Source organism: Magallana gigas, chromosome 5 (genome assembly GCF_963853765.1).
Source record: "Magallana gigas chromosome 5, xbMagGiga1.1, whole genome shotgun sequence".
Taxonomy (NCBI): domain Eukaryota; kingdom Metazoa; phylum Mollusca; class Bivalvia; order Ostreida; family Ostreidae; genus Magallana; species Magallana gigas.
The window spans coordinates 33,478,798-33,504,605 of NC_088857.1; the positions used below are offsets into that span (position 1 = coordinate 33,478,798).

At 33.6% G+C, this 25,808-nt stretch overlaps 1 protein-coding gene across 1 annotated transcript; it reads right to left on the reverse strand.

Annotated features, from left to right (window-relative positions):
* Nucleotides 1-1,783: 1,783 nt before the first annotated feature.
* Nucleotides 1,784-13,324, reverse strand: LOC105320944 (uncharacterized). Its single transcript, XM_020064366.3, has 5 exons — nucleotides 12,545-13,324; nucleotides 4,734-4,893; nucleotides 4,136-4,257; nucleotides 3,658-3,781; nucleotides 1,784-2,147 (listed from the first exon to the last, which is right to left on the reverse strand). The coding sequence occupies exons 1-5, from the start codon at nucleotides 12,600-12,602 to the stop codon at nucleotides 1,805-1,807; spliced, it is 807 nt and encodes a 268-aa protein (XP_019919925.3). The 5' UTR covers nucleotides 12,603-13,324; the 3' UTR covers nucleotides 1,784-1,804.
* Between the last annotated feature and the right edge of the window lie 12,484 nt (nucleotides 13,325-25,808).

The following is a 25,808-nucleotide window of genomic DNA, read 5'->3' on the forward strand; positions in this document are numbered from 1 at the left end:
TGTACATGTAATTTTTGTAATTATCCAGTTGCTGCTTGTACATCATAAGTCTCTTTACTCTTTTTTACATTTTGCAACTACATGTATAATACAAAATTTAGGTACAAATCGCACTTGATAGTGGTAATATCACGTAGTGTGCGTGTAAGTAATCAGCAACATTCTTTACGCACAGAAATAGAACGAATCTACGGAGTGTTTACTTATTATTATTTGTAAGCCAGTTCAATAATAGGTTAAAATACAAGCAACTTCAGAATTCATCTTCTGCATAATTAAAGATACAGATATCCTATAAACGACTGCATCTTTGTCGATGTTAAAAATAAAGATTCTAAAATAAACCCAAACTTAATTAACATTTGATTACATGGGAACTATTTGATTTTTAGAATCGTTCTGTAATAACGTTAATAACATTTCCTATTTTGTATGTAACGCACTATGAATCATTTTGTAAAGAATAGAATATATTTAGAAATACATTTACCATATTGTGAATGACGGATTTACTAGGTGCATTAAAAATCAAAATTAAAATTACAACAAGTTGTCACATTGCATATATTGGTTCTAAACCAGAAAAGTAAATTCAAATTACAATTTGAAAAATAGATGAACCAAGAAACATAAATATAAACTTCTAAATCCTGAGTAACAAACTGTCATTGGTCGTGTGTTCCTGTAACGTGAATCATCACCTGACAATAAGCACTGGACTGGATAACTATGCCAGTGCCAAGGTGGCGTTTTTGCGCCCGCTTGAGATGCAGTTTCTAGAATTCCTTATAATATTTTTTGTGACTTCATCTTTTGTTAAACCGTGTCCAGAAAATCTACTGTCCTGCAACCATCAAATAAGTCACCTGTAGCTGTCCAAAAAGTTTCTACTCACTAGACGTCTGCAGGTGACATACATGACTGCTGAAAATAATTGGGGTATACACAAACTCACAGAAAAAAAATTATAGGAGAGAGATAATAAAACTAGTTTCTCAAATTACAGGGGAATTAATCAGCTTTTAATTAACGTGCAAACTGCGCTTTATATTCATGAGAATTAATTGCAGACGTGACTGGCATAACGAAGAGGAAATTTTGGCAAATCAAAATAAAATCTCGCACTAAATTTTAAAAACACAAATTTATTCAGTTAGAAGTGCATAATTAACGTTGTTCTTTTGTATGAAATTGGATCAGAAAAGATTTCTTAATCAAAACGGACATTCATAAATCCATGTATTGACATTTTAATCCTATATAATCTCACCATCCTCTACCGCTATTTATACAAAAATGATCAATGTGGACTAATAAGACCAGTGCAAGAAACTTTTTATGTAAACATAAACATGTAAACATATATTGGGACTTCCATCGTTTGATCTGTTAAACCTTCGAGTACAGTTTAAAGATTTTTTCCATTGCGTAATAAAATTATTGAATATGCATAGAAAACTGTCCTTATGAGTTACCTATTAAAATCGGAAAATCGGGACATTACTACAGTTTCTGCTTTAAGTGAAAAACGACGTGTTATGATTACAGATTGTCATCCGATACCCCCGCGTGTTTGCTCCATAATACACAGAGAAAACGTAATATAAACAGACACATTAGGCCTGCATCATCAAATATTAACTATGACGACAGGTCTTTTGAAACTTCTTTTAAAATTTGATTATGACTGTTCAACGTGTCTTTCGTGGTAATATCCGGACGTTTAATGTTAAGCATCCTAAATTGTAATTAAAGTCAACGTTTAGAGTGAAGACCAACCCAATTATAAAAACAATGTAATTTATTATAAAACTTTCTTTAATATTACATATACACTTAAAACAATTATGTATAAGCACCCCGTAATGGCCGACATCCTGTCTGTTGCTGCACTAACCGAACGCTTTCCTTTCGGACTCCCCTTCCTCGTTGTAAAATCAAGAGATGTTGCTATTGTAGTTGTAGATTTCGTTGTCGTAAAAACGGATATGTCGTCATGAGGATGACGTATAGAACAGCGGAAGTCTGCCCCATTAAATGATAACGACATTGATTGGTTAAGAATGTTAAAGTAAGTGTCTGCGGCTTTCATGGAACACTGTAAAGCCGTGACGAGATACACACATTTCACGTACTCGTTAGTGACTCTAAATGCAAATATAAATTCATTAAAATCCTCAATTTCGAAACTCGAACTTTGTAATTGTGAATTGTTGAAGGAGACTGGATGGTCAAAGATCTACTTTAAACTTAATATATAAAAGTTTTGGCCATGACCTTAAAATTAGGTAAAGTCAAAATCCAAATATTTTCAGCAACATCCTAGTCATCTTCGCTAGCCAAGGGTTTACGATACGCTTCTCTCCTTCAGAAGCGACGACTTTTCGACATTCAATGTCTGCACTTTGTGTTCCAAGTCAAATTCGATCTTTGACAATTTGTTCAATTTAGAAAAACAAAACCCACAAACGTACTTCGATAAGCCATCATCATCTCGTGGAGTATAACCTAAAACTTCTGTAAGTTGAGATGAGACCCCGAATGTATGTGTAAAAATTGTTCTGCGGTTTTTCCCAGGCAAAACCTCATGGCAAAGCCTGCACACAGCCATTGTTGTACACAATTCTCAATCGTCAAGACTCTTTTTTCGAACATAAATATAAGAGTTCAGAAGATTTAGACTAGTTGTTTACACATTCTCTCTTCTTGGACGTGGTCGAACGTAAAACACTTTTTGATTGGATGCAGGGGTTAGCCACTGCGTCAAATCAAATAAGTGAAGCTACGAAACTGGTGAGAACTAAATCCGCCAAAGGTTGTAGAGGAGAGAAGCGGATCGCAAACCCTTGGCTAGCGAAGATGCATCCTAGTATATCCTTATAAAGAGCTCTTTTGGGAGGTAATTATAGCCTTAATGAAGGTCTAAATAATAAAACAATCAAAACATAATACGTTTTTCTTCTATCATACATATACATGTTTTGCATCTTCAACAAGAGCGTTGCATAAGCATAGAACACTGTGCCGGTAATTGTACCAGTGCCAAGATGACATTTTTAAACCCGTCTTAGACTAAATTTTAAAAAAAAATTAATCATAGGAAATACCCCTGCTTAAATGATATTAACCACTTTACTTTTTGATGTATATCATATGTCAGGTGAAATATTTACGTTTAAAAAACATATTCCTACAGAAAAATATTCTTTTTTCATAAGAAAATATTTTATATGGAATTTCCTACTGGAATAAAGGAACTTACTATAGGAATTTTGTTTTCAAAAGGATTTTAACAAAACTCCCATAAGGATTTTAAAAAATGCGATGGGAAGTATTTTAGTTCTATAAGAAAACTACCTGTTGAAATTAAATTCCTAAAGGAAATACTTTTCTCCAATAGGAAATATAACTCCTATACATATGATTATTAGAAAATCCTATAGGAGTCCAATGTTTCCTGTAGGAAAATCATGTCTCCTATTGGAACTGTCATGTGAGACATTCAAAACAAAAATAGTTAAATATTCTCTTGGCAATGATGTATCATTTAACTTAATATATGGATTTTTTCAAAACTGCATCTTAAGCGGGTGCAAAAATGCCATCTTGGGACAGGCAAAATTATCCGGCACAGTACTAGTGTTATAACTAACATACTCGCATATTTGTAAATTATATTGGTCCTCCCTCTTGAGCTGGTTCACTCTGGCTTGTCTCCTCTGGTGGCAAGATTTGTACATTAGCATTTGGTGGTTGAAGCAGTTTCTGTGCTTCAAATAATCTAGAATATATAAGGACATAATATACATACATGTACAAGTATAAAGAATGACAACTCTGAGATAAAACTTGCTTCCATGTACATTTATATCACACTGAGTGTTATCTTTCCTAGAACTAAGTCTGTAAATTATGATCGAAAACTTTGTTCCCACACATTAAAAACCTAGTCCCTTAAAACCTAAGTCACTATAAAATTGTTTTTTCAAGCACAATTATTAAGACATTTTATTAAGCAATCGCAGAATTTAAAGTTTTAAAGTCTTCACATGTCACACAGATTGGTCCTTGCTTATTACCTTTTACAAAAATGGGTGGCTAAAACATTAAATAAATGAATTAGATGGTACTGTACCCTGGTAGTATGTCCCACAGACAGGCAGGAAGACGCTGTGCAGTACCTGGATGTTTTCAATTGTATTGATGTCACATCCGTTTGTAATTGTTTTGGAACAATTCTGATACTGGCTCACTAAGCTTTGAAATCAAAACCCTGATTTTGAATGAATTCGTATAACATTTTAAAATGAGCTGCAATTTTCATGTTTACTTTTTTAATACGAAAATATAATTTACTACTAAAATGACAAAAATATTATGGTTTTTTAAATTTCTCTTAGTTATATTTTGGTTGGAAAAGTCGTTAAAAGGCCTTAATTAAAGCAAAATTAAATTATATAATTGTCGTACTATACAAAAATCTATCTGCTTTATAAAGAAAAATCTTTCTTTTGAAAAATATTAAAGGTTTGTTCAAATTTTACTTATATTTTATGCAGACTTATCATACTAGCAAGTTTTTGCAGCAAAATAAAATTCTAAAAAAAATATATAGCTTTACAAATCCCTATCAAAGAATCTTAACGAATTCGTTGCGATTTTTGGAGGAGAAAAAAAATATATATCAACAAGAAATAATAAATTTCGTTGTTATGCCATACTTCGGTTTATACCTGCATATGTTGATGAGTTCTGATTCATTATATGCTGTATAGAATCCGGCGAGGGGAGGTAACTCTCTGACGTATTGCTGTAGACGTTGGGCCGGAAGTAGACACGTTTCTGTGAAAGACTCTGGACACACACTCAGAGCACCTTGTACCAGATACAGGACTAGCAAAAGAATTAAAAAAACAATTATCAAAAGAACTCGGCAATGATATTTCACCTTAACCATTTATTCAACCCTGCAAAGAGAAGTATGCACATGTATGTAACGGAATACAGGAAAATAAAAACATGCCATTGGAAGACACAATGCAGGCACAAATATTTGACGGGATACAATCAATTAAATCCAGAGAGACACAATTTCTTCTCCCCCGCAAAACTGGGCCCTTGACCGAGACAAGTGTGTACATTAAGCCTCCGAGGAAATATGGATTGCATGCGATTGTTGTTAGATTTAGTGTTAAGCTCACAGAGCGTATTACTCTTATGTACATGTATGTCGGCTTTATAATGCATACAGAATTGCAGCACTGTTCTATTTATTGTCAAAAACTTACTAACACAGAACATAATTTTTTTTATCAGAAATTGAAGGGATTCTCTTCGGTGTTTAATCTGGGTAAAATTCAGTATATTTACATGTGTCAAAGCTGCATGTCCGTAGTTGTACGTGAAATTTTTTGTATACAGTTTCTAAAAGTTCTCAAACTAATATCCCCTATAGAAATAATATTTATTATTCCACATTCAAGTTTGAGTATACATGTAAAAAGAGTAATTGATGAAATATTTTGACTTGATGTGACTTATTTAAGGGCAAAGTATTCTTATTGAAGATGCATGAACTGCAGTTTAAATAAAATATACCAATAGTTGGACAGTCACAGTGACACATAAAAAAATTACAATTAAAACTTAAGTGTAAAATGTCCATCAGAATTCAATATAAGCTATGTATGTTTAGCAAAAATCAATTTTCGATAATACTTTTAAATTATGATACAAATAGGTGTATGCATGCCAAATACTTTGAAAGATTTTTATGCAGTATTAGGACTCTAATGTCCTTTTTAAGATTTTGGTCATTGTTTTCTGATGGTATCAAGTACATGTATGTTGAAAAAAAGAAGACGAAAATATTGTCGTAATGACCCAGAAAACTTCGAGACATTAATTTGTATCCAAAATATCGAAGACACTAGAAAAAGATGAAAAAAAAAAACAATCTGTGCCTTCGTTAATGAAATTGATTTAATGTTGCATTTGTTGAGACTTGAAACGAAGTACATGTAGGCAGAGCAGTAGAAATATACAAAACTTAATATATGCTTGGCTTAAAGAATTGGGATTTAACGTTATTTTGTGTTATTTGTTAGGATAACCTGTCAATTAAAAACATATGACTATAATTTGAAATATTGCTTATCATGATTTCAGTAAAAGTTACTATGATTACAAACAGAAGTGTTTGTTATTTGGTTAATAGTTGTTGATAACTTTACTAACTAATGATTAGCAATAAAGTTTGGCTAAAAGACTTCTGTAATTGACTTTTTGTATGTCGTTGCTTTTGACGTGTCAAAGACAAATTGAGAGACCGAAAGTTGTATTTAAAATAAAAAATGCATAATAATAGATTTTAAAAATAGTATTTAGACTGCATACTTGACGTTTGGAATCTTGGTACCATAAGTGCAAGTAAGGTTCATTGTCTTCCATTACAAAATGGGGAGAAAAAACCGAAGTCGTGGTGTGAAATGCTATTGATTCATCTGATATAAATTCCATAATCTGGCCTCTGAGAAATGAACGAAGCCATAATAAGACGTGCAATATTTTGTTTTATATCAATTTTAATACAAACTGACATCTGCATTCATTCTTTTCTTTCAATTATTGGATCTCACGTTTCGTCTCATTACTTGAACTTGCGGGGAGCTGTCTCTTAGTGTTAGACCGTATGGAGGGAATTTGAAATCTTAGATGTAGAAAGACCGTGGACAAAGGTTAACAGACTCTGTTAGACATTGCTCAGGTATCGAACAAAATCATAATCTCAAGATAGATTATGTATTTCCAAGGAAGAATTATGTTCTTGTTACATGATTTTGGCAGTAGAAAGGTAAACGATATCAGAATGATACTGTAATTGTGAGTTGCAAAGATTTAAAAAGACATTTTAAATATTCCAGTACTGTACAGTGTATATATGATATCAGAAAATATTTGTAACATTAATTGTATGTATCACTATATACGATTAGATTATTTTGGCATTTTGTAGCCTTTATTTTAAACCAATTATGAATATTCTTATTGATAATAAACTTTATGTTATAATAACATGCCTTTTATACATTTTTCATCATAATTGCAACAGCTTTACGATATTTTACGAATACAAAACCTGGGTTTTTTTTAACATCATTTTTACAATTACATTTCCTAATTTCGTGTTTTAAAAATATGATAATTTCAGTATATTTTTCGGTAATAGCGCTTACTTTTTACGGGAATCTAAACAAATAAAGCACAACTAGCTACTACAGACTTCTGTTATTTTTTGTCGAACAAGCGCTGACAATATCAGAATATCGGCTCGTGATTCGCCGTTCAATGATACATTCCAGATTGCCTTTCCGTAGCAATAAATAGAAAGAAATGTGTGAAAAATGAGGTTTTATATCTTTTTCTTGCCTTTTTATTGATAGTTTTGCTGTTTCTTTTGTATAAAAACAATGAGTGGAATTAGTAGCGCCCGTGCTCAGAATGCCAAGATTTGGCCGCCATCTTATCGACTCTGTCTCGCGTGCAAATGATCGCACTTCACGGGATTGAATGATAAATTGAATTGAAAAGGCGACCAATTTTATTAGTATGCAGCGGACCAAATATAATCTTTCGATTGGAAATACCCAAGTTGTCTTTTTCATTTTCTCGGAAGCTTCGAAAAGAAGAAGAGGGGAAAAATAAGTATCGAATGAGAAAAGACCCTACAAATGGTATGCTTTATGTTATTATATCGTTTAGATGAAGAATTGTGAAAGCCTTTTGATGCAGAACTTTTTCAAAAACAATGAATGGATTTAAACACATTGTAAGGTTTGGAATCGTATACAATAAACCAATAGCCAAAATTAGCTTTAAGAATGATTGCATTTATGACAAAATGAAAACAAAAAATATCTTTTGATACAAAATAAAGCCAACTTCATCTCAGGATCAAATTTCACACTAGTTACATGTATATCCTTTGTTTTTTAATTGTAACCACATTATTATGAATTAAATCATTTAAAATAAGTTGTTTATTAAAAGCCTGTTGCGAAAAAAAAATCATAAGGAGACAAAAACCTGCATAATCGAATACCCCCTTCCCAAACCATCCTTTTGATTCACCAACTCTAATGTTTTATCAAATTATCTCCACTTCTTCTTTATCATTGACAAATCGTTGTGAAGATTTTTGATCGTCTACTGTGTTATTAACCGTCTGCTGTCTGCCGAATTCCATGTTTCCATTCCACATACGAAAACATTTATTTCAACACATTGGCCGGCCTGATGAAGTGGAATCAAAAGCGTAATTTTCACTTCCGCTATGTACCGTCTGCGTTAAAGTAGATGATGCGTGCTTTGCGGGTTGGAATCCGAATGTCCGATCTAATGATGAAGCCGTACAATCGAGGAACCGCAGAATTGGTAATGATATCAAACTAATGCTTTCGATATTGTAACAAATAAGTTGGGCCTACTATATGGTAAAGAACGTTATGGCCAAGGGTCAAATTTACATAAAGGCCATTATTGTGAATATAAGAATACATTATTAGGCCGGATAGCAGGATTGAAGCCTCACGCGAATGTAAACCGGTTCGATAGCTCAGTTTGTAGAGCACCTAACTAGAAAAATTCAAGGGACACAGGTTCAAATCTCGGTCTGGTTTTTTATCCCATCCCGTAGCAGAAAGTTTAAGTACCCTATTTGTTTGAAAAAATTGTCAGAAAGTTACGAAATCAGAACAGTCGCAAATTATGTTGTGCAGTGCAATACATTTCAATGTTGCTAAATATATGACGATGTCGAAATAGTCCAGGAAGGATAAGCTTAATAAAAATTTGATAAGACAGGGATAAATAAAATTCCATCAAAAGAAATTAAATCAATTAACAAATGATAGTATAATCCAAACTTTGCAAAAGTTGTTTGTGGGTTCAACCCAAAGGTCAAAACTCAACTTTTCCCTTATTTAGGCTACCTAATATTTGGGCGTCCTGTGATAAAAACTCTTTGAATTTAATTTATTCCTTCAATGTATAGGTTGTCCTATCCTTGGGCAATCAAACTACACAGCGGAAACGGATTTTTAATGTCAAATGACAAAATACAAACCTCTAAACCACAAAGGCTATTGCGAGAAATCTACCGGGTTTTTTTCACTCAAAGACGCGGCCAAGGAACATAACAACTTTTGTCATGTCTGGATTGGTCTATAAACTAGAAAAAACCCACCGTATTTCTAAACGGATATATCCAAAGCTGTAGAGAAGTATTATAGAAATCATTGCTTCAGTCGAATAGAATTCATATTTTATACACTGTGCTCAATGTGATGAACGTACTAAGTGATGCTGGGAATGATAGAATAATGACGTAATTGATAAAATAAAATAGTCGAAATAACTTAACAAATTCAGTAAAGATTTGGAGACACCATAAATAGATAATGAATTAAAAGGCACCGCGCTAGCTATAAAAGAGGAATAAAAGACTGGGGGGAAAGTGTTCAAATACTACCGAGCCAGCAGGTCCTAACAGATTGCAGATCAATTACTACGGCCATCTTGCAAACATTAAAAATTGATTCCGTCAGAAGCTTCCAAAAAGCTGCGCCCCCTGTATTAACTAACAGTCTATAATATAACCTAATAAAATCTCTATATTAGGCGCTTGTATTACATCGCTATTCTGGGGGTAAATGTCTTGGATTCATTTTGTCTAAATTAGATAAAGATTAGCAACAGACTGATTTACATCAAGCCATAAGTTCCCACTTTGTAATTGTCGGTGTCCATCGATTGAGCCCCAATACATCTCTAAATCTTAATTTGAAGACAGCGGGAGTCGAGCTCGACACCTAAACATCTAGGAGTTAATCAGGATTTAGCAAGGGAAACTCTTGATGGGTGAACTTTGGATAAAATAGCTCCAACTATTTATATGATTGGTTTGGTTTGTTCGGAACAACATTTCAAACAAATTATTTCTTGAAATTATATGTGTGTGAAATTACACCCCCCCCCCCTCCCCCTTCCCTACATGTGTGCATCTCAATTTAAATATTTGCACCCGACGTGAAAAAAGTGTTAGTGTTTACTTCTCTCAAATTCACAAATAGAAGTATATAATATAATAAATTTATTAACAAGTCTCAGAACGTCATAAATTGATTTTAGATTGCGTCTAGTACATTTCTGATATCCATAATAAAAGTAATACAGCCCCCAGTAAATTAACAAAAAATAAATTTCGGAAGTTTTCTTTAATACTAATGCACCAATAGAAAAGAGTAGAACATGATAGTGAAGTGTCATTCAACCGAAAACGTGTTACATGTATTTCACCTCTATTTACTACACCGATTTAATCTTTCTCCACCGGATCCATAAAGAGTGATATTAAATACCAATAAAAAACTCAATTTGAAAAAAACAAAACACTTTTTCATAGCATTAATACATGTAATGGATAATGTTGTCCATTATTCATATGTGTGTTTACTCTTCACAAATGGATTAAGGTTTTTTGAGTACTGGATACCTTTTTTAATTCTATTCAAAGATGAAATAAATCACTACAAAAGACACTTCCGCTTTCACATGTACATTGATGATAGGCAATTGTTTGAATATTTCATTGTCGATTGGTCAAAGATATTAAAGAGGGGGTTCACTTTTACATGTGAATATCATTTTACCAACAAATTTGAACCATAAAACTGAAATAAATGCATTTTCGGAATTATAGCATAGAAGGCAAAATATGACCAAAAAAGATGTTGTTTCGCACAAATACTATACCTGTTCTGTTGCGGACTCTAAAATAATGGTCATAGACACGTATTTAGCTTATGGAAGTTATTTTTATAATTATTCATTGTTTTTAAAACTAAACATTATAATATACATTCTAATCACGCGTCAAATGTCGTTTTTTGATACTGTACACGTCAAAAGCCAATAATTACACAATATTCCCTAGATCCCTTGGTATTTTGTTATAAATAATGGCACTGTTCGCCTTAACATAACGTAACTTTATTATTTCTCACATTTCTAGATATAATGAACAGAATTCTGATAGAATATATACAAGACAGAAAAATACACACATAAAACGTCCTGTAATTGTCACCTACCACGAGAAAAAATGATCATTAGAACATTCTATTTATAAAACGTACTATCTCATCTACCCTCATGAACAATAGATTTTACGAAATTATTAACTCATCTTATAAGTAATGAATAAGATCATTATTAGACTACGGTGTATGCCACAATTATCATAGAAAAAGTTCAATATGTGGCAAAATGGACAAGAGCTGGTAACACATGAGATGCTACCAGTTTATCTGTTAAGTTAAGAATAAAATCATTATAAGACTATTGTATATGCAACAATCATCATAGAAAAATTTCACTATATATAACAAAATGGGCAAGAGCTGTTACCACATGGGATGCTACCAAATATATAACTCTAAAATGAATTAAAAGCAACAAAATGTCACTTGCAACTGCATACTGCAATTAACAATTTATGATCGGTGAACCCAAATGCGTCTACACTGTTGTATTGCTGAATGAATCCAAACAAATTTGATAACTGTTAAAAAGGGTATATGTAATTTGACTGAATCTATTCTATCGTCCTTTTCGTCCGTTTTATCGATGTCTTTAATTCAATATCTTAAGATACAAAAGACTCCAATTTCCGGCAAATCATTTTGAAGACATAACGAAAGGTAGTATTGATTTTTAATCCAGTTGCAGATTCTTTTTGTATGGATCTTTTACCAAATTCTTTATCTAATTTGGCGCCATGAACTTTATCAAACCTCTTGGTCAGATTGATATGCACACGAGATCTGTGACATGAATTCCGTACAAGTCTGTCTCAGAGAGAGAGAGAGAGAGAGAGAGAGAGAGAGAGAGAGAGAGAGAGAGAGAGAGAGAGAGAGAGAGAGAGAGAGAGAGAGAGCCAGTTGCCAATATACAGCTTTATAAAGTAATGCTGGAATTTTACTACGGAATCTTTGAAGAATCCACACATCAACAATAACAATGGAAACTTCACACATTTTCTTGATATTATTTTATCACAATGAATCATATTAACAAGTTGTGAAAATTAAGACAGGTGAACCTATAAATGTAGCTATCTGGCTCCGTTAATGAACCTTGCAGTCTAACCGACAAAATGTTGAACTTTCTACGTATTCTTGTAAAAGATTTACATGGCCCTTGTGGACAAATGACTATGGCAGAACAAAAACCAATTATTTTCAACCAAGGATACTTGTCAAACTCGAAACTACCAATTACAATACAAATGTTTGCCAGCAGTACGTTATATAGACTTCGTTATAAAATTCAAATGAGCTGTTTTTGCAAGAATTTTTAACAAACCTGTTTCAAAATCCTAATCGACATTTTGTACAAAAATAAGAAAATTTTGAAATATATACAATATATTTTCCAATTGAGTTCGAAGAATAAAGGAATAAAATTAATAAGGTCATCAACTTACCTGGCAAAATAAGAAGAGATACGGAAAGAGTAGGGGGCGAATGTCCTCGGTACCCCATCAGAGAACGTGTCCCCAAAGGAATCCACCGTACCAACGATCAGATAGCGTGTCTCCCGACGTCGGAACAGCCAAATTTCCAGAAAATTATCAATCAGCGTTATATTAGAAGCGCCGCGGCAGTGTTCCGTTCCATGGTAAATGGATATCAGAATGATCTTCCTTTTCAATTCCCCAAATACCTAATATCAGTAGATTTTATGTGTCGATTCTTCATATACACAAAAAAGAAGTTCATGATCAAAAGTTCAAACATGAAATAGCCTTCCCTTTATACCCGCATGACCGGACCCGCGAGGATACGGAATGGTTAAAACCACAAGTCCTTATAAAGAAAACGGTGCACTTAAGCATAAGTTATCGGTGTGCAATTTTTTGGTGTGGTATTCACTTAATTTCCAAAAGTAGAATCGACAGTACGGCCCAAGACTATCGTAACTATGACACAGAAACGTTGTGGAACTCGCACATAAAGCTTCTCCAAAGTGTTGAATCGGAAAGCAATAAATACATCACTGCCTTGTATTTATAATACATCACATCGCCAATGTAGCGTCCGGCTTCTACATCCACCATTTACTGGACCAAGAGTCTGAAATAGGTAGCATTAATTGCATTTCCCGACATCTGGCTTGTCGGGAACGGTCCCTGGGAAATCGCTTGTATGTTTAACTTGTCAATAACTGTTATTAGAAAAGTACCCAAGCAAACAGAATTTCAGATAATACGAGGTACACCGGACCGACAATAAGAGATAGGGAAGGAAGTATTGGTAGAAATTATGAGAGAAGTGTTCAATATTGATAAAACAATTACTAGGTCTGATGTTTGGCCCCAGAATGGGTACAAGTACATGTACTAAATGTGTACGCGTTTTTTCTGATTTATACACGAAACAACAAATGTACATGTACAGGTATAGGTTCGTGTAAGTTTAGGTTATAAGATTAAGTAGACACAAAACGCGCGATTACAGTCTATCTTTTTTTGCACTAAAATTCTGGTTTGTACATACTAGTACTACCTTGCTTTGGACGATTAGATGCTGAATAAGTTGCGCCTCCTGTCCTCTGTATGTATGTCAGCAACAAGACGTCATAGACTTTAAAGGGTCACGGTCACGATTTTGGTCAAATTTTATTTTTCTAATTACAATGCTTTATGAATGCATTTCTAATGATCAAATGAAATTTGTGTGCCCGTCGTTGAGTTTTAAGCTAGATACAGGGTTCACAATTCTTCGTCATGTAAACAAGGCTCGTGCCCAGTTTTTGTTTACACAGGTTCAATATACCGGTAAAAATCTTTTTCAAGATGATTTGTCTATATTCTTATTCATTTTAAGCATAAAAATACAGTTCCTAACGATTAACACATTCATTTTAGGTCTAAAACTGGAGTTTTCCCTTCAACATTCAAAATGTAAACAAAAGCTTTGTTTACATAGCGAGGAATTGCAAGCTCTTTAACTCGCTTATAACTCAACAAATGACACTCAAATTTTGGTTGCCTAGTGAAAATGCCTTACTGAAGCATTATAAACATTAAAATCGAAAAAATAATTTTTGACCAAAATCGTGACCATGCCCCTTTAAATGATAACGCACAGTGTGTATGCGTAGGATAGAAGGAACACTTTGTTTTTTGAAATGATTAAGAAGCTGCGGACAATTTAATTTGTTAACTCAAGTTATTCTAAAAGTTGGTTCACAAGTCCAGTAGCATGTTGGGACAGTTTATTTTGCTAAGTAACATGTATTCTTAAAGGAGGTTTACAAGTCATGTGCCGATCCAGAAAATGTTTCCTGAAGGAGTGGGTCCATTGGACATTTAACACTGCTAAAGGGGGTCCGCGGCATCTTCTTAGTAATGTGGCCATGTAAAAAGAAATTTGAATTTTCGGGGGGGGGGGGGGGCGTTGGAATCCACACATGCAAGTCTACTACTTGAAGAGATGAAAAGTGTAGAACATTGAGATGATTGATCTTGATCTGGGAGTTTCTATATGTACATCTTTGATTATGAAAGTTTATGAAATTTAAACTATTATTATTTATTTTAACAAAAATTAAGCCAGTACATATATAGGACATTATTGTTGATATTGTTGATAGAGGAACATCATATTCATAATATATTAAAGATTTAAAAATTTTAAACATATTTGACCATAAAATGGATTAATTTTTTTTTAATTCTTTGAAAGGTAAAAATATGGAAATACCAGGACTAACAGGTAAGAAGCTGACACTAAAACCCCTTGTACTACGTTGTTAGACAGCAAAATTGAGAATAGATAGATCTATTAAGTTATAATTAAACTAATTGTTTAATTCGACGAAAAGTACGTCACGATAGGGCGGTGGTTCCTACCTTCTTTGTTATTTGCGTCTCTGAGTTTATACCGAGCGCAGCGAGAGGCGGGCGAAGCCCGCCTCGCGAAGCGAGGATTAATGGTAACACGTATATATAAGAAAATCAGTGAAAAATGAATGTTCAATCAGGGGTACTAAGGCCAAAAAAAAATTCTTCCAGCCCTGGGCGCCGCCATATTGGCAGCCATTTTGTTTTTAAAAAGTTAGTTCAATCATTGATTGACTGGTACTTATCGATGTTTATTGCCCCTAAACTCGATTAAATAAGTTCCGGTGTTTCAATAGAAGTTAATTTGAATTAAAAGAAATTAAAAAGGAAACCAGATAAGTTTTAGTAGTGCTTCAATCAAGAAACACGACTTGATCTATGTATGTCTCATATAATTATCAGATGGAAAATAAAAATATTAACGTCAAGGAACTGTTCTTTTAGATACTGAACAAAGTATGTAATTTTATTACAGCGACATTCATATGAATTAAATTGATGAAAAATAAAAGAAGAAATGAAAAAATTCGGAATCACGTAACTCTCTTCGGCTATTTCCGAAGACAAAACTTGAACGTTTTACGTCTGAAATATGACATCATAATGTAGACTGAGCACGCGACGTTTAGTTAAACTTCGGCTAATAATTTGAAAAGGCAACTAGGCGGATCCTACTGTGTGCGTTTCAAATAAATTTTATTCTACAAAAATCAAATTGCACTGTGTTAAATCTGCGCTCGGTCCAACGGTCCCACCGTTTACATATTATAATTATTGCAAGCTGTTGCATACAGTATACACATTAAATTTACTTCTCTCTAAAAAGTCAAAATTACTACATATGCGAGGTCGTACCTCTATCCTATCGTCTCGTTTAATGCGCTTTTTATAAGTTATTAGTCATCTACCGGTTTTCACCGGAGGGGACTATAGCTTTCCTCTGCGTCCGTCAGTCCGTCTGTCTGTCCGCCCGTGTCTGTCCCACTTCAGTTTTCCACACTTTTTTCTTTATGCGTTTGAGGAATAATATGAAATTTGCTGAACAGCTTCAAAATGTCAAACTACATATCAAGTTTACACTTTTGTAGCGTCTGGTTGACATATTTTTGAGAAAATTAATTTTTTATATTCCAGTTTTTTAATGTTTCGGGTTCGTTATTTGGCTCGGTGTGTATCAAATAAACGAGGAATGTATGTTGTCAGTAATAATATCGTGCATTTCTTGGACCATTCCTTTTACTGTTTCTAACAAACAAATAAGTTCTGTAAAATAGTGTCAAGCATTGTGTTGTAAATTTAATCGACAGGGTTCTATGTATTATTACAATCGGGTTCGTTATCGGGTTGGTCTGTTGAGACGGTAAGAAATGATATTCTGCATAACAGTGCGTTGTTTTCACAAATTTCTACAAACCGGTAAGGGACGTTTATTGCTTATGCAATACTCTCAGAATGCTTGTTCTTAAAGTACTGAATGCATCTCTTTTCAATTACTGATTCGCGCGCTCAAGCTTGTTTTTATTGTGGTTACGCTTTTCATGTTTTCAAAATATTGCGGAAATCATGGAAAATCAAACGACGAAATATTCACTTGAGGCAACATTGAAAATTCCATAACTTGGAATATGAATATGAAGGATTGCGAGTTTTGCAAAGATTACGTCATCAAATGAATTCGGGATCACTTATTCGCTGAAATCTGCTCCAAAACCTAGCAAATCGTAAAAGCAATATGCAAAATATTATTAGTTCCAACTCGAAAATTCAAAACAATCTGTCAAAAAAGCACGTCAACAGCGTTCCCAAACCACCCTCACGCTATACGTTCCCCTGACAAATGGGACCGTACTACTGTATTAATTGCTGACAGGAAGTCTGTGGTGAGGGTTCTATAATTACTTAGTTCTGTGCATTATCCAGTCTAACCCAGTGTCAGCATCTTGTGTATTCGGAATTCTGGCACATTTTAATGAGTCGTCCTGGGTTTTTTTTTTCATAAAGCGGTGGATCTAATGATATGGGTACGACATATGCATCTAGAAATTCAAGACTTAATGGTACAAAACACTTTTAACGGATTCATTATTAATGCTTCCATTAAAGTGTTATAAATTGCCATTGTAATATGACTTATTTATGGGATGAGAATAGACTGACATATTTTGTAAAATGATACGTGATAATTATCCCAAATATTATAAATTGTGCCATTTCAGTTACAATAAACTATCTTTATTAATACGCCACATGATTACTATTTTCTATACATATTACAAAACGGTAACATCAAACAACAAAATGAAACAACAGCATGCAAATACAAAACAAAGGTAACGAAACAAATTAATTGAAAGAAAACACTTATATGATATGACCTTCAAATGAACATTAATACATGTATCATTGATATTGACAAAGGATCCACAACAGTTTTACCAAAGTATTCTTACAAATACTGTAAAACACTTTGAAAAGGTGTACCTCATTGCATTATACGCAAGTCTTCGGATTGTACTTTAAAATTTACCTTAAACGAAAATAAATAAATCTTAAGGCTATACCACAGACATTTATCCAAGCAATGACGAACTTTTTTAACCAATAGAAATAAAAGATATTAGATAGAAGAAGGTCATAAATGTACGAATAAAATGGAGTAGGCCAGGTTAGATAAAGTACATTGTCAAAAAATTGAATTTTAAATTTGGTAAGAAGATTGAACCAAAAATAACATTAAATTCATTTATAACAATACTGTATATGATGTAACATTCTCAAGCTTCTAAGCTGTTATAGAACGAGGATTGTTGGACATTGGAAAACCAATGCTCAACATCTAGCGATAAGTTTAACTTTTATCTTTGTCTTGGAGTTTTCATTTAGTGTAGGCATAAGTGAGTACAATGGCGCTATTAACGCGTCAATTTAAGTTTAATAAATTGCAATTGTAATAGGATTAACAGCATGAGAGTAAAATAAGAAATTTTTGGTGCAATGAAATATTGGCATTATCTCAAGAATCGCCAAAAAGTTGTATGACTATTCGTTAAAAGGGTGACATGAAATTAATAATTTGAAAGAAACTTATTTAGTATTTTACAACCTAATGCTTAAAAAAAAAGCTTCATCACTAAATATTTTTCCTCTCTCTCTCTCTCTCTCTCTCTCTCTCTCTCTCTCTCTCTCTCTCTCTCTCTCTCTCTCTCTCTCTCTCTCTCTCTCTCATATCAATCCATACACCTGTGTTTTTATTTACAGCGATTCGCTCCATTTATTGTCATACAGTTCGAAATTTAAAGCTGAGTCATTCACTTACACCTTCTTAGACATCTCATGATTTATGGCTCGTGGTTTTAAATACGAAAAATATTACAACAGATAATCATGTCAGATCCTAAAAAGAAACACATTGAATCAGTTTTGCTACTGTATAAATTGTCCTGGTCACATTCATTATTTGGAAGTTTTAAACTGATCACAAAATTTGAATTTGTGCAATAGATAGCTGTCTCTTGCAATTGAAGTAATGGTCCTGAACATGTATGATTATAACTAATAAGATTGGTTAATTAACAAACTAATATTTGTACAATGTACTTTATCAGCTAGATGAAAATTAGCAATCATTTTCTTAAAATATGACTGATTACTTTTTATCCTCCTTGCTTTAAAAAATTATTTTTGGGTGAATTTATCACCAATTGACTGCTAATATTCATGATATAAGAATTCAATAACTACTTTTAAAACATCCATCTTTTAGGTAAAATCGGGCGTTCCGATGGCAAAGGCGTAAATCAAGGTACAAATATCATTCGATTTGTATTTGCAAAACCTCATGTCACGTCTGAAATTTTCCGTAATTCCCCCACCCACATTTTGTTTGACCCTGATTGACCCGTGTGTGGCGAGCTACTGATGACGAATCCCATGGGGTTTCAACAGACTGTCCCTATAAAGTATTTCGCTCTGTGTCCTGTGGTCGCTAAATGTCATCGTTGATTGTTGACCCAACACTTAATATGGCTGACGAATCGACAAATATAAACGTCTGGGGCTTATCTGTCTTTTAGAGGAAGACAATTGATTTTGATCCGTCTGCCTGTTTGTGTCTCTATTTGTGTCTCTTTCTGCAACGTAAATGTTTTCTGTAGAACTGTAGCTCTTTCAGACCTGGAGCTACAGACCTGCAGCTAAAAATAAAAGAGAAAGGCCATGGACAAAGGACTTAGGTAAAGGTCAGTGAAGGGTCAATGTCTTTAATGAAGGATTTGCTTCTATTGGATATAGTCATCGTATGAGACAGCGTTATACAAATATTATTATCGCGTATTGGCATGCAGCCAAATACTAGTACTGTACACGTGTAGAGGCTGGGTGGTCAACAAATTAACAATCAGGCCTACCTTTTTTATTGATGTCTTAAGCTTTAAACTTTTATTTTGTTAAGAAATATACTATATCTTTTACCGTTAAAATTTCAGTATTTTTCTATATTTTATATAGAGATCTTATTCTTAAGAAAATCAATATTTTAGCCTATAAAGGCCACGAACATTGAGCCCTCTTAATTTTAACCTTTCGCAATTTCTTCCCCCCCCCCCCCCCACCCCCTACCCCTTTCTTTCTTAAAAATGTCCACTCTTTAATTAATATTGGAAAAGGAAAACTGAGGAGAGTTGCATAAAAACTGTACAGATCAATTACATGTGGTTTGATGTAAAACATATACGTCGGGTAACACATTCATCTTGCAATGAAGTACATAATTATTTGATTGATACAATTTTCACAACTTGCCAAAGAGATACAATAGAAAACGCAAATTTTGATTTGTACCCTAATTGTATCATTATTTCATAAAATTTCTGTAAAATTGGTGTCTGAATAGCGCAAATTCATAATTTATATACCCAGGCATTCTGGAAAAGGAAGGTCTGATAATTAGCCACTTCGTTTCCTTTTATCAAGTGACACTTAAAGAAATAAAATAGGGGGTTATATCCGGAATTTTTGGAATATGGAGCGCTAGATTTTGGGTTTTCATTGTAAACACAAAATTCACTAAAGGAAGACTCTAAATAAACGAGCATTTCTCTAATTAGTCAATCATTATTGATAATCTTTGAAACACCCTTTAGTCATACTTGATTTATAAGGGCGATTTTGTTAAATTAAATGAAACATAATAATTTATCAATTTAAAATTTTCAGTCTGAAATGATATAATAACATTGTTATTTACAATTTTTTTAATTCCACCAAGAAAAATATAACTTGTTTGGGTGTAGATAGTGACAGTTCCAGTGTGTTTGTGGTTTCATAAGTGTGTAATACTATGTTTTTAGTGCACAAAAACTTTTAAATTGTTAACGTTAGCAATTACTTATTACTAAAACCGATTTGGTTTGACTTTACCGATCGCGTCGCGTTCAACTCTTTCAGCTACGTCATACATAAACAATACCCAATTGGTGGATTCAGCTTACCGCTGATTGGCTGCTGGTTAACTAAGACTAAATTATGCACGGACAGAACAACAACATATCTGAGAATGAAAAATTCACATGGGTACTCGTGACTGTCGAAATTGGGCTATTTTTCGAAAGTGTACACTTGTGATAAAACAATACATACGGTACATAACATATATAGCTGTAGCTCTATGTATAAATTTTGGGTTAGAAAATATAAAGCTACAGTGCATACAATACTTACATGTACAAAAAAACTTTACGGCAATTTGCCGCATATAAAAATAACGCTATTTGAAAAAAATAATAATTCTTCATTTAGTTTACTACTGTTAATAATTGTGTTTTACTTGCCCCAAACTTTCTCCTATTAAACAACCTTCTTCCGTACTCGGAAGGCGGATCAAGAACTGTATTTTTTATGTATGTAAACAAACCATTGTTCATGTATGGAGCTGGTGATCGGCGGTTCAGAGACAGGTAGAATAAAGAAATCTGCAGTAAATGGTTTGTGGATATTTTAGTCAGTGTATATATACTACACCGAAAGTGATAGGGCAACAGAAGAGAAACGAATCGGACACTTGTCTAATGAAGACGCACATGTACAAACCCCCTTGCACTCTCCACTTCCTTCTTTCACACCATCGTTCAATTCTTTTATTGACTGTCGATTGCCGATCGAAAGGTGTAGAAATCGAGGAATTCATATCTATCACTTCGACTGGCAAGTTAGTAGGTAATACATGTGCATATTACACATTTACGGTATTTACATGAATTGAACGCTGAGTTTTGCGCAGAATTTAAACATAGGGGATAGTCGATTTTGAATGAATAATATTGGGGGGAAATGAACTGTTCTGAGAAATCCTTCAGCTCTGGCATTGCATAAGCATGTACTAATAACTCCGCCTAACTCAACCAATCATAAAGTTTTCACAACGGCGGCGTGTATAATTTATGCATGACGTAGCTTACAGAAATGATCGTGACGCTATAGGAAAAGTCAAACCAAATCGGTTTTGATAATATTTACAAAATAAAGTTCAGTGAATAAGATTTCGAGATAACGTTACTTTATTTGAATGAATAATTATTGGATTATGACGATAGCAAGACGATACAACTTAAATGTAAGAGTTAGCAAGAATACATAGTAAACGAACGAATTATCTATGCTATATGCATTTATTTTTGTGGTTGCCGGGGGTGGGTGTCCAAAGAATAATTGTGTTTGTCGGATGGGGGGGGGGGGGGGGGTTAATTACCGTGTGAAACTAATGAATATGAATTTTCCAGGATGGATTCGCCCCCATCCCCGTTCCCTAGCCCCAACCCCTTCTCAAGATCCGCGCATGCCGTTACTCCATAAAACAGTAACTGGATTTTTAAGGATATACGAGGGTTGTCCAAAAAGTTCGTGGACACATGTAATTTCATTCTAAATAACGACGCTATATTTAGAAAAGTATTAAAATCTTTTAATATAGACTATAATAATGCATGTGTATAAAAATCAGAACAATGTTCATTCTCATAATGTAGTTATCACTACAAAGACATTGCGTGTACAGGCCGCACGGCCCAGTCTGACGGTTACACGACGTTTTTATAACGTCGTACGTAGCGCGTTGGTGTCTGTTACTTTTCAACGTAGTCACCTTTGCACTGCAAACACTTCTGCCATGAATCGAACACATCCGAATACCATTTACTGTCGATTTTAGGTATGTACAATGGTTCGAGTAGCATATTTAAGTTCATCAGAATCCTCAAATCTTACTCCTCTTAGCTGTGATTTGATGAAAGGAAAAATTGCAAAATCCATCTGAGCAAGATCCGGACTGTATGGCGGGTGTTCAAGACGATCGAATCCTAGGAGTTCGATTTCCAGACACGTGGAAGCTGCCGTATGTGCAGGTGCATTATCTTGGTGTTGGCTGATATTTCCAAGGTCCACAGCCATGGCAGGGCGTTTTTTCTTAATTGCCTTTAAGTCGCGGCGTAACACCTGTAATAAATAAAACCAATGTTTCGTTTGGTACACTGTATGTGGCTTTAGAATATGTGAATTTATTCAAAATAAGTCAAAATTAAGATTAGAATGTCCGGGTATTAAATTTATGAATTACGATATGCTAAATGTAGCGAAATGGACGTTTTTAAATCTGTAATTACAATTTAAATGTGATGAAATGGGTAGATCTCTACCTTGGAGTAGTATGCAGCATTCACCGTCTGACCGGGGGGTACAGCGTGGACCAAAATCATTCCGTGCCGATCAGCAAAGAATATGTACATTTGTTTACCGACGGATTTCGCAACCTTTGCCTTTTTCGGTGCTGGTGAACCCCGGTGTTTCCAAATGCTGGATTCTGTTTTTGTTTCTGGATCAAAATGATGCAGCCAAGTCTTTAAACTTTTTTCGATGATGCATTGAAAATAATGTTACTGATATCTTATCACTACAGTTCAGTAAATATGACCTTGAATGAGAGACTGTTCTTAGGTATTTGACTACTATGAAGCCGATACATGTACTTCAGTTTGACTAAATTCATAAATACGTACTGTACACGGTGAACATTAATTGATCAAAGCTATGAAATTACTTGAATTGTCACTCAAATTACAAAATCCTGTCACACAAAACTATATTTTGAAATTTGTGTTTAAACAAATGGAACGCATCTCACTGTAATATTTCAGGGTCCATGGGGGCCCTTTTCTGAAATATTTTCCATTCCAGTTATTCCTTGATACGCCATTGATACGCCTTAATCAACGTCGCAAGCCACGGCCAACATGTACATGTTAGACTCTCTCTCTCTCTCTCTCTCTCTCTCTCTCTCTCTCTCATGGAGTGATCTATGCGGACTCCCAACCTTGGCTTAAGACGAAGACAGTATTGATTTTAAGATAACATTTTTAATTTATCGTTATGCAGTTTTAAAGCGTTAGTACATTTATGATTATTATAACTTTTAATGTAATTTTCATGTATGGATATAGATACATGTATAGCATAGTATAATTAGCCTCATGATTGTATATAAGTACATTCAACGCTTCTGAGGGTAAGTGATGTGTCAATCACTGTCAATATTTTTCACATACATTTCTAAACAACATTTTTCAAGCCTCAGTTACGAATGTGAACGCACGTATGATGTTTATTTATCACCTCAATTCAAAGATGGACAACAGTGGCTTGCTCCGGAAAATGTCACTAAAGTTATCTCTCTTTGATGGTGTTTGCCCTACTCGTGAATTACTGTTGAACGTGTACAAAAATGTCACAAATTATGCGAGGCAAAATCATTACATGTTTATGAGAGTATTAGTATACACACTGAAAGCTCCATGATAACTTCGAGAATCTTCAAGAAAAGTCTGTACGATCAAGTTGCAAAGAGAGAATGAGGTTATGGAAAAAATTCGATCCCGTATATTTTTGGTCTAATAAGTTGAATTCTTTCCAACATTTTATCATCAATTTCACATATGTGAATAGAATCAATAACGTTTAATGTAATCAAAAGAAGTTTAGAAAGTAATTGTGAAATTTGAACTCCTGTATTGCCATTTAAGCTATTAATAAAACCGTTGAAAATAGTTCATGACAATGACAGGGTTTTTTTTTAACTGCATAATTTAGTATTGCGAAAAATCCAATAAAAAATAATGAATACAAGTTGCTGTCCTTTAAAAAAGGACTGTAATACGTGGACCATTTGCATGTGTTTCCAACGAAAACGTGGAAGCCTTAAAATTCACAGGGGCTTGGTTGTTGAATAGTGAATTTCCTAATTATTTGTTCCCGAAGAAAAAAATGATTAAAATTGGTAATCTTATGTGTATTTCTGTGTATTGCAATAAATAAATTCACTGAAACCCCCCGTTTCAGTCATTTTAAAAAGTGTATTCAATGTACATTTTTTTAATCTACATTGAATACACTTTTTCACTTGACTGAAACGGGGGGTTTCAGTGAATTTATTTATTGCAATACACAGAAATACACATAAGATTACCAATTTTAATCATTTTTTTCTTCGGGAACAAATAATTAGGAAATTCACTATCCAACAACCAAGCCCCTGTGTTAAAATTATCACAGATTCCACCGACTCTAGCCCCCTGCTTTTAACTACTAAATTTATACGTTGTATTGTGTATGTGTATAGTTGACTTTTAATCTCAGAATTTAAAGGGTTCATACTTCTAAAATAATTATGATCTATATTAATGAAGATTGCATGTATAGTATCAGGCATTCGGCGAATTCTACTATTTGCGCACATTACGCTTCGCACTACTTTGTTAACTATGCAGTGACAGCTTTGCGTAAATCATTTTCATATTTTGATGCATTTTTCTTGAGATTTAAACTTTTATACAGTGACATAATTATTCAATCATGTATTATATACAGTCACATAATTATTCAATCATACTTAAATGCTTAAATAATTTTAATCGGGAAGTACTCTAGCCTCGTCTTCTATAAAAGTAAAGTTCAGCTACATGTGTATTCAGAAAACAACAAAACATTGCAAATTATGATATTTGATGCATGTTGTAGTTTCGGCATAACATTACCTTATTTCATAATACTGACAGTTTATATCGCATGCCGATCATTTCTTTAAAAGGAATACTTTGTTTCTGTAATGTTTACCGACAACTTTACAATTACAGCGTCTTTGAACTTACATGTACATATGGCATGGAATCCCAATCCCGATTCAGATAAACCTGTGCTAGCCCTGTTCCCTGAGCTACCCATTAGTCACAGGAACCAGGCTAGCTCATGAATTTTCCCCATAGCATTCGGTTTAACCTCGCCTATATATTTTCTGCGTGGACCTCAGGGTCCACGCAATAATACAATACCTGCGTTGAGGGTTGAAAAAAAGAGGAAAAAAGAAAAAAAAAAGGTAAAAATGATATTTGAAAAGACACTGTGTTGAAGGGCATATACTAGAAGTATTTAGTGTGCTTAACAATTTTATTTGACAATTAATTGAATGATTTTTTTAAGTTTCGTGATATGAATGAATAATAATGCTTAAACTAATAAGACACATTTATGACGTCAAATTGAAAGTTAGACGTACATGTACAGTAAAATGTTAGTGTAATACTGTAAAAAAATCAAATGTTAATGTAATATAAATACTGCAAAAATAAAATTCAATGTTAGTGTAATACTATAAAAATCAAATGTTAGTATAATACAAATACTGTAAAAAATGAAATCTTAATATCATACTGTAAAAAATCAAATCTTAGTATAAACCTGTAAATAATCAAATGTTTTCAAGTTCTCTGAACTCATGTCAATCGTAATTCTAAATCTCAAA

Coding starts and splice junctions, on each gene's coding strand:
- LOC105320944 (XM_020064366.3), bottom strand. CDS start 12,602: ATGGGGTACCGAGGACATTCGCCCCCTACTCTTTCCGTATCTCTTCTT. Junction 4,258..4,733: donor GAACTCATCAACATATGCAG/GTATAAACCGAA, acceptor TTGATTTCAAAG/CTTAGTGAGCCAGTATCAGA. Junction 3,782..4,135: donor CTGTGGGACATACTACCAGG/GTACAGTACCAT, acceptor TATATATTCTAG/ATTATTTGAAGCACAGAAAC.